This window comes from Micromys minutus (genome assembly GCF_963924665.1).
Source record: "Micromys minutus genome assembly, chromosome: 6".
NCBI lineage: Eukaryota > Metazoa > Chordata > Mammalia > Rodentia > Muridae > Micromys > Micromys minutus.
Genome location: NC_137975.1, coordinates 78,022,948 through 78,042,379, shown reverse-complemented (window position 1 = coordinate 78,042,379; position 19,432 = coordinate 78,022,948). Strand labels below are relative to the sequence as shown.

Here is a 19,432-nt window from a genome sequence, read left to right as displayed (position 1 = left end):
TCTTTAGGAGCTCTGTGGTGTCTTCTTGATTGAAATTGTTGTTCTTCTTACAGGGTTGTAAACCCCTTCAGCTCCTTCAGTTCTTTCTCTAGCTCTTCCACTGGGGATCCTGTTCTCAGTCCAATGGTTGGCTGTGAGCATCCACCTCTGTAATTGTCAGGATCTGGCAAAGCCTCTCAGAAGACAGCTATGTCAAGCTCCTGTTAGCATGCATGTCTTGGCATTCACAATATTATCTGGGTTTGGTGGCTGTATGTGGAATGAATACCCAGATGGGGCAGTCTTTTTTTGTTCAGTCTCTGTACCACCCTTTGTTTCTATATTTCCTCCTGTAAGTATTTTTGTTTCTCCTTCTAAGAAGGACTGAAGCATCCACACTTTGGACTTCCTTCTTTTTGAGCTTCCTATGATCTATGAATTGTATCTTGAGTAATTTGAGATTTTGGCCTAATATCCACTTATCAGAGTACATACCATGTGTGGGTTTTTTTTTTTTTTTTTGTGATTGGGATACCTCACTTAGGATAATATTTTATAGTTCCATCCATTTGCCTAAACTTTCATAAAATGATTGTTCTTAATAGCTGAGTAGTACTCCATTGTGTAAATGTAGCACATTTTCTGTATCTATTCCTCTGTTGAAGGACATCTGGGTTCTTTCCAGTCTTTGGCTGTTATAAATAAGGCTGCTATGAACATAATGGAGCATGTGTCCTTGTTAGATGTGGAAGCATCATTTCAGTACATGCCCAGCACTGGTATGGCTGGGTCCTCAGTTTTGTAAATGTCCTTTATTTGTTAAGATTTGCCCATGATCAATCAGGTATTCTATTTTAAAGAAAATTTCAGATGCTGCTTAGTAGAGTGCATTTCTTTAACATTTGGTTGAAATATTTCTTAGATATCTCTTAAAATATTGGGAAACAAAATTTCATTTAGTTATGAAATTTCTGTCTTGTGCAGATAACCAATTAATTAGACAAACTGGGCTGTTGAAATGACTTCCTATTATTAGGCATGTGTTGATCTGTGTTTTTAATTTCCTTAGTATGCTTTTCTATGAAATTTGGTGCATTGGAGATTAGTTGATAGGGGAAATTATTACAGCTCAACATATCTGGGTTTGAAAGAATTATAGCCATATAGCCAGGAGTACATTGAATGTTTAATTTTTACCTTCAGCAGCCACATATCTCATGTCTATGAAAGTCTTCGAGCCTTGTATGAGGGACTCCCCATACCATTAGTGATGCTGAGAGGAAATCTTCATTAAGCAGAATCTGTTACTTAGACAACTTGATTTATTTCAACTTTTTTTCAGTCACCAGTATGAGGTTTTTTGTTTCCTTTATTTTCTTGACTTTTTATTAATCATTCCATTTATTTACATCTCAAATGATTTCCCCTTCCCAGTTATCCCTCCCCAACTACCCCCATCTTGTCTGCCTCTTTGAGGGTGTTTCACTGCCACTACCCACTCATGCCTTGTTGCTCCAGCAACCCCCTATGCTGAGGCATCAAACCTTCATAGGACCAAGGGCCTCCCCTCCCATTGCTGTCAGAGGAGGCCATCCTCTGCTACATACGTATCTGGCACCATAGATTCACCCCTGTATACTCCTTGTTGGTATTTTAGTCTCTGGGTGTACTGGATGGTACAGCCAGCCAACATGGTTCTTCCTGTGGCGTTGCAACCCCGTCTGCTTCTCCAGTTATTTTGCCATTTTCCAGTCTGATTCACATATGAATTGGTCAAGTGATGGCAATACGGCCCAGGAAACAGCCACACCATGTTCTTGTCAGAAAGCAGCTCTCGGAAACAGCAACAATGAAGCAGAGGCTGAAGGTAGGGCCATCCGAGGAGTGTGTTACCTGGGGATCAATCCAGTGTGTAGACAGCAAACCCAGACACCAGTATGAGATTTTAAGTAGCTGTTGCATAGTGTACGTGTAGTCATCAGGGAGTGGCACTAGTTAAGAAGGATTAGGAATCATTGTTTGAAGAAGAATGTAACTGTCTCTCTCTCTTTATCTCTGTTTCTGTCTTTGATTCTCTCTCTCCCTGCTATTTTTCTGTCTCTCTGTCTTTGTCTTTTCCTCCCTTTTTTCTCTGTTTCTGTCTCTCTGTTTCTCTTTCTGTCTGTCTCTTTGTCTCTGTCTTTCTCTGCCTCACTGCCTAAAAATTAGGATGTAACTCACAGCTACTTCTCCAGCACTGTAAGTTCTACTATGCTCCCACCATACCCCCACCAAAGTGGTAATGGTCTGACCCCCAGAAACTAAAGGCAAGCCCCCAATTAAATGCTTTTTTTATGAGTTGCCTTGGCCATTGTCTCTTCCTAGCAATAGAACAGTAACTGATAGTGAAGTTAATAATGTCTTTTTTCCTTCTTTATCTATAATAATTTTTGAATGACTATTATATCAGATAATAATAATGACCCTTTTACATTTTTACAAAAGTTATAATTATATAGAATGCCTTTTTTTCTGTGAAATTAGATCTTTGAGAATTTCATATGAAGTGTTTTTATCACATTCATCGACTCACTAAACTTTTCTCAGACTCATACCCACCCTTCCATACACATCTGGCTTTGTGTCCACTTACTTTTTTCTACTTAGTCAAACACAATTTATACTCTTTTGTATAGCCTTCCACCAGACCGTGATCAATCAAACAAGAGTCGCAACCTTAAAGAACATGACTCAATTGTTAATAATAGATCCTTAGCTATGGGTGAAATTTTATACCCACTTCTCTTAATGATGGTACTTTGTCTGGATTAAGCTTGTACAGGTCTTGTACATGCTGTTTCAACTGATATTCCTTTTCCTGTGCACTTTAATTTCCATTGTGTTCCTAGATATCGACCACTGTTTTCTTTGCTTTAGTTTGGATAGCAATTTTGGTTTTCATTATTTAATATTTTGATCATATGTCATTACAACTTGTTTGTCTTTTTCCCAATATTACCTTCCCTTCTGCCTGTCTCCCATATCTCTTTGAATTCATTCCTACTCCTAATCCTTACATTTGTGCTTTCATAACACACACACGCACACACATACACACACACACACACAGAGAGAGAGAGAGAGAGAGAGAGAGAGAGAGAGAGAGAGAGGAACACATATACACATGCATGTACAGGCACACATATAGGAAGAGGTGAGAGAAATAGAGATAGAGCCAGAGGCACACAGAGACACAGAGTAAAATCTACATCCTGTATTTGAGATAAAATGTGAAACTGTTTTTACTTTTCCTTATTGCCTTCTCTTTTCCTTTACTCCCAACTCCTTAAGAACTCTTCATTGTGTTTCATTCTTCCTTTTCGTTTATGTCTTACAAGTGCATTTATCTGGGGTTTTCATAAGAAGACAAATGACTAATGCTTTTCTTTCTGAAACTGTCTTAGCAACAGGATTGCTTCCATTTACAGATTCTTGACTTCTATAGATTTCTATGAGAAAGACCTAATTTCATTCTTACTTATAGCTCAGTAAAAGTTAAACATATATATTATATTATATATTGTATATATATTTATATGTATATATACATATATGTATTTTTTCATTTGAAATTTTCTGTTGATAAACATTTTCACCAGTCATACTCAACCTCTAAACTGGGACCTTTTGGGGGTTGCATATCAGATTTTCCGCATATCAGACATTTAGATTATCATTCATAGCAGTGGTAGAAATTGTTAAGTAACAAATAAAGTAGTTTTATGGTTGGGGGTTACCACAACAAGAGGAACTATATTAAAGGTTTGAAACATTAAAAAGTTTGAGAAACATTGACTGAGGATAGGTTTTATTTATTGTGTGTGTGTGTGTGTGTGTGTGTGTGTGTGTGTGTGTGTGTCTCGTATATTGTGAGCAGCATAATAAAAAGATGAATGTGTAAGTATCTCTGTGGTGTGTGCTCTTACAATTCTTTTGGAGTATTTACATGAGTGGTGTAGTTAGGCCCTGTGCTTCTTCTAGTTTAATATTTTGGAGATATTTTATAGTGGCTATAACAGTTTATGTTCTCAGCAGCCCCATATATGTTATTCTAATACATACATATATATATATATATATATATATATATATATATATATATATATGTACTAGCGTATGCTTGTGTGTGTGTATTTTGAAAACCATGAAATAAGAAATATTAAATATTTTTTTCAAAATGTGATTGGGTATGTATAATTTTCTCATAGTAAATATTTTCAATAAAATAATCATAACCTAAATTAGCAACACAGTGGTAATATTATTGGTTATGATTAGGTTTTGTCATTCCAGAGATTGATGTATATTTAACCTTTCATATTTCTTTTGTTATAATGCCTTTTCAGAGACTTCAAGCATTATGTTAAATAAGAGTTGAGAAAATAAATACTATGATTTTGTGAAAGTGTAATTTTCCACATTTACCTGGTATGTACTTCTCAGATATAGCCTCTTTTATATTGAGGTATGTTTCTTTTATATTTATTTTTATATCTATTTTCCTCTAATTTTTCCATTTGTTTTATTTGTGTTTTAGGAAGCAATGCTGAAAGTCACATTATATTTACTCTCTATCTACTGAGAGATCATGTGACTTATTTCTTTGAAACTGTTTCCTAGATTATATTATATAGATAAAGTAATCATTGCAATCCTGAAATGACAACTCATTAATTATGTTTGATGATATTTTATTGTGTTTTATGATAATGGATAACCATGGTGATTTGAATGAGAAATATCCCTTATAGACCCATATGCTTGGCCACTTTGTTCCTAGTTGCTGGTAGTGTTTGAGAAAGCTATGGAACCAGTAGGAGAGTGGTTTATGAATAGAAGCATATTTTGAAGTTTTATACACTGACATCTTTTTTTCTCCCCCTCTTTGTTCTCTGTGTGAGGCTGAAAAATGTGATCAGGCAGTTCTAGGGTTCTGCTGTCATACTCTGCCTCCCTGCCATGATAGATTCTATTTCTCTTTATTACCAAAAGACCTCACCTGTTCCTTAATGTGTTTTTGTCTGGGTATTTTATCAGAGAAATGGGAAATAAACTAATTAAAGAGTAATTATTATATTAAGTATATTTTAAACTGTTCCTTATCAGTTCTTCTGCAATGTCTACATCTCTCTACAGTTTTGTTTAGAAACTATAGAATTCAGTTACATGTCATTAAGTGGTCGAGGGTTTTAACTATTAACCTTTCAAAGACCACCTAAATTTTTAAATTTGTACTTTGAATGAATGTATTTCACAAAATTAAAGTGCTTTTTATTGGCAAATATTCCCCTTTATATGTCATGCTTGGTATTAGATATATTCCTGAATTTGTGGAAGAAATCTACCCTGGAAGCAGAGTAGCATTTCATAGCATTGACAGAAAATGTCTCATGTATAAGTTTGATTGGATTTTAACTTATTTTCCTGCTGTTTAGAGAAAGAAGTCTAGAATATATCATGGTTGATTAGCAGTTTGCTTGTATTGAAGAGATAATAGGAAGATTGGCAGATAGGAATACTGGCTGGACTAGCTTCCATTGTCTCAGAATCCCTGCAAAATCCATGCATGGAGTGTGTCATAAAACCACCTGCAGGCACAGTGTCTTTAAAGATGTAAAGCTAGAAAGGATCCAAAGCAAGAGAAGAAAAAGAAGAAAACTTGGAAAACAAAGTAGAAAAAACACTTAGGAACTGATATTGCTAGCTTTTCTAACCTTGTGACTCGAAGCATCAGAAAATAACAGGTTTGCAACTCATAAGTTATGCAAACTTTAAACTAAGAGCACTGTTTAGACCAAGAGTATGTAGGCCACCTGTTTTATGTCTAAGAAGGTTAAAAGAAATGCCTGAGAATTCAAAGGAGTGGGGTTAAGGACAGTTTTAGTGAAGACCAGAGACATTTCATGTTGATAGACTCAAGTTTCAGATGTTTTGAAAACTTTACAGTGCTTTCAGACTGTGCAGTTGCACTATAATTCTGTTGTCTGTGAATATGCCACAAATGTCAGGTGGCAGAGAGTGGTCATCTTTCATAGTGTGGCTCAAGAGTGTCATGTTTATGGAATATAGATGGGCTGATTAATAGCAATATTATTCATTGCTCTAACAATGTCACTCATGTAATAGTTTGTGATTCTAAAGTTATATTGGAAAGGACATTATTTGCCAGGGAAACTTCTGATATCTCAGCATTGTTGATAACAACTCATCAATGGTTTTAGTGTACTTTTTATTAAACCAACAAAAGATATCCCGAGAAATTTTGTTCAGATTTTTTTTTATATTTTACTTTTAAAGAACAGAGTCATTATATTTAGGTGCTTTGCACAAGTGCATTGTTGAGAACCATCACTGGGGCACATGGATATTACGTGTTCTTAGCAGTTTCTTTGGATTAGTCGGCACTTCAGAAGCTTCAGATACATTTCCACATTATTTGAGTCCCGTTTCAGGCAGTAAAACAGGTTATGAAAGGCAAAGTATCTAGCATCTCTGTTGGGTGACTGCAAAGATCCCAATTCAGACCAGGCAGTGTACTTCGTGTTTTTGTTGATTTCAAAATTACCCTAATTGTCAAAACAATAGTTAAGTATTAATTATAGATGAGAGCTTTGGATCCTATTTCTTCTACACATTAAGTTCATTTTTGTGAGAAGTTAATATTGTAAACCTTTAGCCAAACCCAGAGTTTTTTCATTTACCTGAAACAGTTAGTCATTTAAAAATAGAAATGGGGCAGAGTGATATGTTTTGTGGAAGGAAGTTGATGCCCACTAAAGATTATTTTTCTGGAATGTTGTATAATTTATTCCTAATAAGCATTGTTCTAATGACAGAGGAGCAGGTTCAAAATACTCAAAGAAATATACCCAATTTCATGTCTGGGATGGGAGAATATTGAAAAATTCTCAAGGTTCCTCCCAGCTTTACAATTAGTAAGTGATGATTAGTAATATAGATACTGACCCAGTGAACCATAGGAAGAAGTTCTTTCAGACCCCCCAAGCTTCCCGAAAACTGTGCAGTGAGCTCTACGAATTTTGCTTTCATGATTGTCACCTGTGTTGGGAGTTTGGGTGAAACTTCTCTGTAATGCTGCTGCTTTTGAGTCACCCCTTCCCTTGCAAGTAACTCTCAACCATACTCATGTTAGAACTCCATTAAAATTCATTGATTCACCAAACTGGACTTCAGTAGAGATGCTCCTTTGGTCTGTCAGGGGTTTTCTTTCTGGGGTGAGTAGACCTGTTCGTCTTGTGTTTCCATAGGGAAAGTCTCACAAAGCACAAGAGCAGACAGGTGGGCTACTAGGAATTTAATGTCAAGGAGCATGGAAAGGCTAGCATAAATTCTGTTAAATATTGAATGTTACAGTTCTTCATGATGGTCCCTGACTTGTCTTTATGTTTTATAGGTTCAGACACCACACTATCCTTCTTTTCTACCAAATAAGTACTCCATACAGAGTAAATGAACAAATATTTATACCCAATGAAGATTGGAAATGGTGTATTAAGATGTAGATAGTTCAACCTTGACTATAATAAAATCTGCTGGGATAGTTACATATTTGTCTTTCTTTCTAGAGAAGTGTTTTACAAATCCCTGTGAGGAGCAGGTGTTTATTTTCAAGATCGCTGGGAGTAAAGTACTTTTGAGAAGGTTGGGTGTTTTTCATATTAGGAGAGAAGATATAGACTTAATTGGATATACCCTTTTCTCACTTTTTGTTGTTGTTGCAAGGGCAACAATTTGTCATTACCTGATGTGGTGATTGGAATATGCTTGGCCCAGGAAATGTAAATTTTAGTATATCTCTTAGATACCAATTTATATTAAATTACTAACTGCCCCCACTGCCCTGATGAAATAGTTGTGACTTTGTTAGAGAGAATGTGTCACTGCAGGGATGGGCGTTGAGAATCTGACCAATGTTGAAGGAAATCTTTCTCCTGACTACCTACAGAGGACAATCTTTCCTAGTTACCATTAAATCAAGATATAGAATTCTTGTCTATTCCAGTAGCATGTCTGCCTGCATATGTTAATGCTTCCCTCCATTAAGAAAATGGATTGAATTTTTGAAAGTGTATGCCAGCCCCATTTAAATGTTTGTCTTTATGAAAGTTGCCTTGGTCATAGTGTCTTGTCACAGCAATAAAACCAGAACTAAAACAATCAGGTTACACTACTTATGTGTGAAAAATTCAGAGAAATCCAGGAGCCTATTTACCTTGAGGGCAATCTGCTTCATGGCTTCCAGGAGATTTCGGTTTAAGGTCTTAACCTCCAAGGCTTTAGAGAGGGTAGGAGGAGTGGATCCCAGCTTGTCACACATTTCAGCCCACAGATGGTGCAGAGGGTTGACCCAGGCTTGCAATAGGCTGTGTGCTAATCCCAGCAGTACTTCAAGCTAAGCAACCACATTTGAAAAATTTCATTAGAATAAAGTAAGTGCAATAGTATTAAATACAAACAGATTTCACTCAACTAGCTGAAATAGGCTCTCCTTTGGTCATTCATATACATGTTGAGAACATTATTTTGATGGCACAGATTTTATAAGTTTGAACTATAGCCATTATCCTCATGTTATAGAATTTTGCACTAGTAAATTCAGAAATATCAGAAGAATGCTTTACAAATTTTCTAGTGAAAATTCTAGTGAACTCTGAAAAATTGTCACTTCTAACTCAACTTCCTTTTTACTTCATAGCATTAATATTAATTATTATTTATTGTTATTATTATTACTATAAATAAGAATGTAGACATACAAAATGCTGATAACAAAAGGCAAACAAGGCATTTGACTATATTTGTGGGGACATTTTGGATATGTGATAATGTTCATTGTAAATTACTTATGTTGCTTCATGGAAGGAAAACTTATGTGAGAGATATTTCAATAATGATTATTAGTTGGAGTCAGCATTGCTTATAACCTCCTCATCACAATAGGAGCAACTTTTTTATATTGTGAAACATAATATTGAGTTTTACAGAACTCCCTTTCCTAAGTGGCTTCTAGGCTTCTAGTAATGACATAGGTAAAGATAGAGAGATCTTAGTGGAATGGGCATTTATACAAAGAAGCAGAAGTAGATCCAGGGGAGACATAAATGTCAAGAATCGATCGTGTAAAGCAGAAGAATACACACCAATCATTTCTTATATCCTTGTACAAAGCTCAAGTGCAAGTGGATCAAAGATCTCCACATAAAATCAGATACACTGAAACTATTAGAGGAGAAAGTGGGGAGAACCTTAGAACACATAGGAACAGGAGAAATTTCCTGAACAGAACACCAATGGCTTATGCTCTAAGATCAAGAATTGATAAATGGGACTTAATGAGATTGCAAAGTTTCTGTAAGGCTAAGGACACTGTCAAGAAAACAAAATGGCAGCCATCAAACTGGGAAAGGATTGTTACCAATCCCAAATCTGATAGAGGTCTAATATCCAATATATACAAAGAAATCAAGATGTTAGACCCAAGAGAATCAAAAAATACTATTAAAATGGGGTACAGGGCTAAACAAAAGATTGACAACTGAGAATATTGAATAGCTGAAAAGCACCTAAGGAAATGCTCAACATCCCTAGTCATCAGGGAAATGCAAATGAAAACAATCCTAAGATTCTACCTCACACCAGTCAGAATGGCTAAGATCAAAACTCAGATGACAGCAGATGCTGGTGAGGGTGCAGAGAAAGAGGAACACTCCTCCTCTGTTGGTGGGATTGTAAGCTGCTACAATCACTCTGGAAATCATTCTGCTGGCTCCTTGGAAAATTGAACATAATACTAACTAAAGACACAGTTATTATACTTCTGGGCATATACCTCAAAAATGTTTCAACATATACTAAGGACACATGATCCACCATGTTAATAGCAGCCTTATTTATAATACCCAGAAGCCAGAAAGAACCCAGATGTTCTTCAGTAGAAGAATGGATACAAAAATTGTGGTACATTTACAAAATGAAGTACTACTCAGCCATTAGCAACAATGACCTTATGAAATTCCTAGGCAAATGGATGGAACTAAAGAGAATCATCCTGAGTGAGGTAACCCAATCACAAAGGAACAGACATAATATGCAGTCACTTATAATTGGATACTAGCCACAGAAAGCTCTGAATACTCAAGAAACAACTCGGAGACCATATGAAGCTCAAAAAGAAAAAAGGCCAAAATGTGTAAGCCTCAGTTCTTTTTAGAAAAAAAAAAGTGTATAGCACCCTCTCAGAGTGTGGTACACCTAGACCTTAAATCATTAATAATTCAAGAGCTAAGAATGAAGCCTGTGGCAATCCTTAGCATTTGAAAATCATTATGTTTAATCTTTTCACACCAAGAAAACTTTGACTATTTTCATGTTACATTTTTGTTTTACATGTAGTTTATGCTCATTGTAACTAGTAAGATTTCAATATGTACCACCAAACCTTTAAAAAATCAAGTACCGAGAAAAAATATATTCATATAGTTTTATGCAAAAATCATTTTAAAATCTATACATTTATCTCCATTTTTTAAAATAAAAAATTTAATTCAAAAAGAATAGATGGTGTAGTGTTTGGTAATACTGAATTCTACAAATACAGGGCTTAGTGTAACATATGATGAACACACCTCTATTAGTGCTTCATAGGTATAACACCAGTACATAGTTAAATATGGGTTTAGATTTGGCTCATACAGAACATACTTACAGAGTAGCAACTATGATTTCATGGACAAGCACTGATAAAATGGGTTTTCTGAACGTATAGATCTGCTATAACATTACTTAGAAATAATTTTATATGTATCTTCCAACAAGTTTTTTTATGATTTCATATTCCTTATCGATTTTTCTGCCAGTAGGATAGCCCTCTACTGCTAGCCTATTGTACAATATAAGTAATGTAAGTACATGGCAAAACCAGTGCAGTGCTTCTGTTGTTTTGGTGACAAGCCAAGGCTGAAAACTCACTTGCATCTTTTTGGCTTGCTCCTTGTTTTCTGGAATAGAGAAGGAAGAAGTGTGGCATCTGGTGGTCCTCTGTTCAAATCCTCGACCTTGGGCATAAAATACTTTCTGAAATGATGAAGCACTCAATTAACTGTCATTTCCACATCAAGTGATTTTAATAATGACCTGAACACTAATGTCTTAATAAATATGAAATTATTAAGCTAAATAATACTAAAAAAGAATATAAGGAATTAGACAAGTAGATAGGTAACTTTGAAATCTGTTTCTTTACATTTTAACTGCAGTCTTGTTTTCGTTTTCTTTAGTTTCCTAATCTGCCACTCTCTTTCCCTCTTTTCTATCATCATCTTGCTTAAAGTTACGGACACTAAATCTACAGAAGTGCAAAAATAACTGTTGTAACATGGAAATATTTGACTAGTATTTGTGCCCCTGTCAAAGTTCTTGTAATTTTTTTTATTTTTAAAATTTTTCTTTTTGATTCACACTGATGCTTTCTCAACCAGGCACCATCAGAGTGGAGATTCTTTTTTAAATGGTCTGCATCTAGACAGCTGTCCTATACCAAAGATAGTCATGAATTCACAATATTTTTATGTCATGGAAAAGTAAGTTCTAAACTACTGAGTACATTATATTAGGAAATATTAAACAATGAGTCTGTTAGAAATAGACAAAATATTAATTGCTTAAACAGTAACCAACATGTCATCATTTAATTACTATAATTACATTTGTGTACTTACTGACAAGTTACTCAGACTACTGCTGAGAAAACTTGTGACAGATTGAAAGGGTTGCTGAGAGAATTATGAAGTGATAGAAAAGCTAGTGAATATATGAAATATATTTATACTAAATTCAATCTATATTCTTAAATGCTAATTGATATCCTGAAATATCCAACTATGGTCGCCTCTTATACTATTCTAAAATAAATGGTGTATTGCCTTAAATGACCTCAACATGAGTAGAGGATCTGTTTTCAGCTCTAAACTAGACCTCCCATTCTAAGCTTGTGCTTTAGAATTAGTTTAGTTCAAGGGTAGTTCTTAGCATTTGGGGATTTCTGTAGTTTCTTGCTTATTTTTCTTTCTTCCTCATTTATCCTTTTTTTTTGTTTTAAAGCAGGAGATTTATCAGTCATTTATTAATGCTTTCTTAATCTAGGTACTGATTCAGCTCTTATACAGTCTTAACATTTGGTGATGAATATTAAGATGAATGAAGTCATTTAAAATTAGATTACTTTTGTAATTATCCACACTTACAATGTCACTTAGATTATACTTTTTATTTAAAAATTGAAAATATTTATTATATTATTTTGAGGATTAAATAAACAACATGTATGAAGTATTCAACCTCCACAGAACAAGTCTTCATATATTAATTCTCTTGAACATCATGTCTGACCCACAATTTATTTTTGTTTTAGTAATGGATCAGTGTGGAATTAGCTGATCATGAGAGCTAATTAATTTAATATTGATATTCAGAAAGAATTACAATTATTCATATATTAATATACACAAATTAATTTTTAATATTTTTTGCTCTATTTAATTCCTCAAATTCCTTGTGAAGCAGTTCCTTTTTACCAGGTATTTATAGTGTCCTAAATGAGAGATACCAAAGGACTTATGTCTCCTCTAGAAAAAAATAGAAAACCAAAGCATTTCCTCAGACTTATACTCTCATGCTACAAGTGACAATTAAAATAAAAGTTAAATTACTGAGAAAAAGGTCATTGTAGTCTTAGCATACATTTGACATTTCATCTAATTGTGTTGTTCTTCCATATCATATTTTAGTGGCTTAAGGTTTTCCTTATAGAAGTTGACCTTTGTACACAAATGCTTTTCCCCTTTCAGCTTTGTTGGCATGAGAAACAGACTGGAAGTTCTCTGGAGATGAGTGAGGGTACTTACGAAGTGAGTGGACAGTTCTGCAATTCGGTGATTCATGCTCTGGGATAACTTGATTGCTTGATTCCATGTGTCCCCAAAGGATGTGTAGTTGTGGACATTCAATAGCTTAGCTTTCATAGCATTGGATGTGCTGTCCCACAGAAGCAGGTTGCACACCAGGAGCAAGAGCATTGTCCCTGTTAGAGAAGAAGAGGTACCATGCTAGAATATTTTTATGAAGCGCTCAAAAGTGACTGTGTCGAGGAAAGTGTAAGAGTTTCTCTGCACCTTATACAGATGAATACTCTGGTCTGGGTAGAGGAAAAGCATTTTCTGTGTTTTAGATTCAGCTAAATAATTATTCCTGCACAGGTTTATAATGTGAAAGGAAAATAGAAGGCATCTTGCATCTTTCTATTACTTCTAAGAATGCTTCTGTATTTTTCCAAACATTTCCTTCTACTTTAGCTTAAATCTGATCCAGGATATAATAGTTTTTCTCTCCAGGTCTTGGTGGTTTCTGGTGATGCTCAGTGTAAAATTTTTTTGCCAGTCTGTCATTTGTAATTCAGTGCCAGATAGCAGCATTTTGGGCACCAACATGGCAAGGACATCACAATCCATTGATTTGATTCATTTTCCTATATGATCTAAATAAACACATGATTTTTGGATTGCTGGCACGGAATATGAAGGCAGTTCTCTCATGAAAACAATGCTGTAGTATGAATTTTCTAGCTTCCCATTGCCATCTCATTCATACCATCACCCCTTTGCTAAAAAGTCCAGATTACTCCCCCTGAATCCAATGTTTACAGAAGCTACCTGGCTTTCTGCCTTTATTATCTTATTATATGGATGAAAATGATGAACTAAGGTTGCCCGATTTTCCATAGTCCTCGAATCAGTATGTTGAGTCAGTTGGACTGCATTATAGACTTTGCTCTTTACTTGTTACGTCCTACACCTGTGAACTCTCGCTCTGCATTTGTGTGGCAGGAGCCACATAGTAGTTCTTAGGTCCAGTGCTGCCCGGGATTGTCGTCCTTACATATAAACAGTGACATATTGTCATAGATTGCCCACGGGTTTCAGTGTGTCTACCTTTTTTCTGCTTGCAGTAGCATATGCCTTTTCAACTTGTGACAACAACTCATTGATGATTTCATCATAAAATTGTCTCTCGTTATATTTACTGAAACAAAGTTATAACATACTAATAAGTTGCCCTCTCAAAAGACTGAACATATATATACATTATGTATATACATTAACTACATTAATCTTAAATGCTTCCAATATAAGGCTCCCTGTCCACATAATATTTAATAACTATAGTTGCAAATGTCCAATGTAAAAGTATAAAATTGGTAAAGATTTATAAATAGTAAACTATCTAAACTGAAATATTTTTAAAAATGGTATGCCAAAGTTTCTTAGCAGACAAGTTAATTTTCACATTTTGAGCTAAAAACTGAGATACTATTGACAAATAACTTATATTACATATGTTAAAGTTTCTAAATTCATAATAAGTTTCAATTTTTTAGTATACAACATATATTTGTTTATTAAACTATGCTCATACACACTCTTCTATTTACTCTTTGTAGAAATTTCAGCAAGGTAAGTTTTAGAGACTTATGATTTTGTTTTATTTTTTTGTAAAATCTATGGTACCGTTATTACTAATTGATTATTCTTGAAAATATCGTCATGACTCTAGAGGCAAATACTTCATGCTAGCATGCTTTTTTTGAAGTGGTATTTTGGTTGAATGAGATTGTCAAAGCTGTGTAATAACCACATATGCTAGGCTTATCTGTGTCCCTCTCCTACACTGAAAAATTCTTCATTCATTCAGATCTAGGAACATACAGAAGTGACTGAGCCTGAGAGGAATATTACCAATAGATTCTTTATGATTTACTTCATTTAAAAAACATCCCATTCTGCAATTTTGAATTTTTAACCACAGCTTGGTTTGTAACTGTTCTTTGCATGGAGGTTGCACAGAAACATTCTTGGATTCTACTCATTAGGTATCAGAAACACGCTCATTTTCTTACATCAACTAAGAGAACCCAAATTTCCCAAGACATTGATATGTGTCATTTAAGGAGAAGGAAGATTCCTCTTTAAAACCCACTGGTCTAGGAGTTTATTGTGCAGCAACATTTTAGAGTAATTAAGAAAGAGTTGCTCAGATCTATGTTGCTTTGCTTCAGGTAAGCCATGAAAAACCAAAAAAGGTAGTTCTTTCCATTTACAGTATTGACTACATTAGAAGCAATGGCCATTCATACTCAGCTTGGTAAAACAATGCATACTTTAATCTTACCTTGGAGAACATGAGTAAAAGCAATACTTACAAGCGGACCATTGTCGAATCAAAGACAGATGCATCTCTGAGATGTCTTGCTTCAGCTTGGATACCCAAGGAGGATAGATAGCTTCTTTCGTGGAGGCTTGCATTCAGTTAGATTTCCATGTCCTTTATACTCCTCCACAGCACCTTCAGGCCACACACTACTAGGGAACTGGAGGAATGGTCTCCAGAGTATCCGAATCCTAAGGGAGAGTCCCATGACTCTACACCCTCAGGGAATTGTGACGGCGTCATTAATGTGGCCACAGACCATGTGCATGACTTTGCTTATTTTGTGACCATGACTGAAGTGGAAATTATATTAAAGATAAACACAGGAATAATTGATATGCCTCAATGTCTTGGCTTTTAGAAAAGGATTCCTACAGTTACCTCAACTCTGTAATATTTCAAGAACCTTAGTGGTATGTATGTATTATGTATGTTTTTTATTAGTTTACTAACAGTTAAATATCAAAAAAGAGCCACATTTTCAGTAATTTAACCTTTAAGAGTAATTGCCAATATTTATAGAATAGTGTAAGGAGCTTACCTTTCTAACTAGGCTGAAAGAAGAAGTAATATATGGTTGCAAAAATACATTAATAACATAATTTAAGGTGTGCATTATATCCATTTAGTGCAACAACTGTAAAAGCTTTTCTATTTGAACCTAGGGCATCCCTTGTCAAATATTTCAGCCATTGTATTGGCTGGAGGAATCATTAGTTTATCCTGTAGACCTGGATTTCAATAAAACTAGAAAGTAGTTGACTCTTAACATCACAGCTACATTACCATTGAATCAAGGATCACATCTTGTATAAATTATGTCAATAAGTGGTTGATTAGGTCATTTAAGATACTTGACTCCAGTATTATGCTGAGTGCTCTCAGGAATCATGAAATTCAATGAGTATAGCAGGACCTCCAGCTCAATCTCCACTTTTCCCCCACTCCATAGTCATGTGTGTATCTTTGACATTAATCTTTAACCTTTGATTTTGGTCATAATCCAGCACCAGTGGAAGCAGACCATAAGGAGTGATAAATAAAAGGAACCTCTTTCCCTGACACAGCATAGAAAGCCAACAACTCACTGGTGGGATTTTTCAGTAAGTTTATGCCTTTGGGGATACTTTTCTCTCCCATGTCTGTGATCATTTCTGTTCCTCTAAATAGCTTTCTATATCTATGCGATATTGGATGTTTGTAGTATATAATGCATAACCACTTGCAAATGAGAATGTACTTCCTTCACTGGTGTCCCTTTGAAGAAACAAACAACTCAAAGGGTAGATTGCATGCCTTGAAACAGAAAACTGACTGTAAATAAGATCAATGGTGTCCTTTGCGGTCTCCTTCATAATCTTTCTTTTCTTTTAAGCTACCTAATAGTCTTCCAATTACTCAATCCACATTAAAATTTTCATTTTGTGATTATGGTTGTATTATATTTGCATCTTATATTATAATGATCTTCTTTACTATTGTCTTTTACAATAAATAAAAACTTTCCAACTTCGTATATACTGTACTCTGTAATATAAATGATAACACTTTTTTATTGTCACCATTTAAAAATGTATGGAATGTAAAATGATGAGAGATGTCAAAGGGTCACTAGAATGATCATTAATTAACTATTGATTTTTAAAGTGTTTTACACACACACACACACACACACACACACACACACACACACATATATATATATATATATAAATCTCAGCTCCTTTTTCTGAATAGGAAGAGTATGTCCATGCCACAAAGACATTTAGGATAATTGATACCTAGTCTCAATTTCTAAACTTATCCATTAGGTTCAATCAAACCACAAAAGTCTCTTTTTAGAAGTGGCCTTATTGGTTCATAGGCTTTTGAGATGAGTAAATAGTTCTCAAGTGATATGGTGGAAAGGGTCAGCAAACACATGAGAAAATGTCCGGCATCACAACTCTACTGAAATATGCAAATTATAACTATATTAGGTTCTTTCTCTCTGTGGTCAGAATTGCAATCATCAAAAAACTTAGTAAAAAATGAATAAAATGTAACAGTTATTCACTATTGGTGGGAAAGTAAACTATTCTATATACCATGGAAATCATATTAAATTTCATCCAAGAAATTAAATTAGAGATACAAATGACCCTGTTATAGGACTTGTGAAAAAGACGCCAAATGAAAAGTTTACAGACATGCACATTGGTGGACACCAAATGACTTTTTGAAGTATTTCTTACCCATTTTTATTTCTTCTATTGAGAATTCTCTGTTTAGAACATTAACCCATTTTTAAAAATGTTTGTAACTTGTTTTCTTAACTTGAATGTTTTGGGTACTTTGTATATTCTCGATGTTAATTCTTTTTGAGAAGTTTAGCTGGAAAGATTTCATCCATTCCATGGGTTTCTTCTTCATTTAATTTGTTTCTTAGGGGAACAGAATCTTTTTAGTTCTTTGAAATTCAGTTGTCAATTTCAAAGCTCTATTTGCTGAATTCCAATAGGATGGGCAAGCACTATCTTATTCAGAAATCTCTACTGCCTGTTTTCTTTAAGCAATTTCAGCGTTTGAAGTATCAAAATTTAAGATCATCGATCCATGTAGAGTTAATATTTTTAGCAGGTGTTAGGACTCTAATTTTATTCTTCTGCATGTAGACATTCAGTTTTTCCACTACCATTTGTTGAAGATGCTATGTTTTCTACAGTGGGTTTTTTGTTTTCTTTCTTTCTTTCTTTCTTTCTTTCTTTCTTTCTTTCTTTCTTTCTTTCTTTCTTTCTTTGCATGTTTGTCAAGTATCTGATGGCTTAAGATTTGAGTATTCAGGTTTAGATATTCTGTTTTTGCCCATTGGTCTAAAGTAATGTCGTATTGTTTGTATTAAGATGGTTATATAATAGTATCTTGAAATTTAGAATGTTAATTCCCCCAGCATTTTTATTATCACTCAGAATTTCTGTGGACATTCTGGATAATTTAGTTTTTCCGTATGAACTTTTGGAGGGCTTGACTTATTTCCCTTCAAGAAGAATATTGGCATTTTTCATCCAAACTGTGTGGAATTTGAAGATTGCTTTTGATAGAATAGTCATTTTCAAAATCTTAATTCTACCTAGTTATACTCATGGGACACCCTTATACTTTCTATTGTGTTTCTCATTTCCTTGCTCCAGGTATTCCAATCTTTTATTGTAGAGACCGTTTTTATACTTCGTTATGGGTATTGAAAGTTATATTGTTGTCTTTGATTTTATTGTAAATGGGAGTGTGTCTATGTAGAGAAAGAGGAACCCACTTTCACCTCTGATGGCAAACTGGTAAAGTCACTATGAAATTCAGTGTAGACTCTCTCTCCCACTCCATGCACATGCTCAAAGAACTTGACATCCTACTCCACAGACAGTCTGTGTCAGCAAAGAGAAGAGAGAGAGAGGGGGGGGGGAGGGAGGGAGGGAGGGAGGGACGGAGGGAGGGACGGAGGGAGAGAGGGAGGGAGGGGGGTTCAGGTGGGTAGTTTCCTTGTGTCTTTGCTTACATCAATCACAGTAGACTGTGAAGCTTCAGAACTTTTAATCTTGTTGGACTTTGGACTATGTTTGATTATATTGTTTATTGGTGGTGATTTTGCCATATCCTGTTTGGGCATGTTTTCCTTTTTAGTCCTAACTGTGAGACTGTGGTAATGTTTGGGTCAGATCCCCGGGATCATTTCTAACTCTGCCAGCTAATTTTTCCCCATTACCTTCTCTAAGTGAGTTTTCCATGCCCAAGGTACAATTACAGATTCTCTTCTGAGTTTCTCTCAGTGCTGTAAACCGTTCTTCCTTGGGTTGTGTGTTCCTTCTTTGTTGTACCTTCATTTAAGATTTCCATGTAAGGCTAGGAACGCATCTAAGGTTGCAGAGTGCTGAGAGCCATGACAGTTTTCTAAAATCACACGTGGAGCTTCCATTCAGATGACAGGGTTTACCCCGGATGTCAAGCTCTATGATAAGTTATCAGTAAACTGGTCCCAAGGGCAAAAAATGATTCAGCATAAACAGAAAAGCCTAGATTACGTGACTGTTCCGGGTGTGACGGACAGAGCCTAAAGGTGAGTCAGACGGAAAAAGACCAGAAGGTCCGCAAAGACTGA

General features: G+C 35.1%; 1 protein-coding gene across 1 annotated transcript; it reads right to left on the bottom strand.

The window, feature by feature from the left end:
• Window positions 1-6,395: 6,395 nt before the first annotated feature.
• LOC308421497 (prolactin-4A1-like) lies at window positions 6,396-15,326 on the bottom strand (the record flags this gene model as incomplete). Its single annotated transcript, XM_080917885.1, has 5 exons — window positions 6,396-6,584; window positions 8,252-8,431; window positions 11,008-11,112; window positions 12,942-13,117; window positions 15,293-15,326. The coding sequence occupies 5 exons, from the start codon at window positions 15,324-15,326 to the stop codon at window positions 6,396-6,398; spliced, it is 684 nt and encodes a 227-aa protein (XP_080774011.1).
• Between the last annotated feature and the right edge of the window lie 4,106 nt (window positions 15,327-19,432).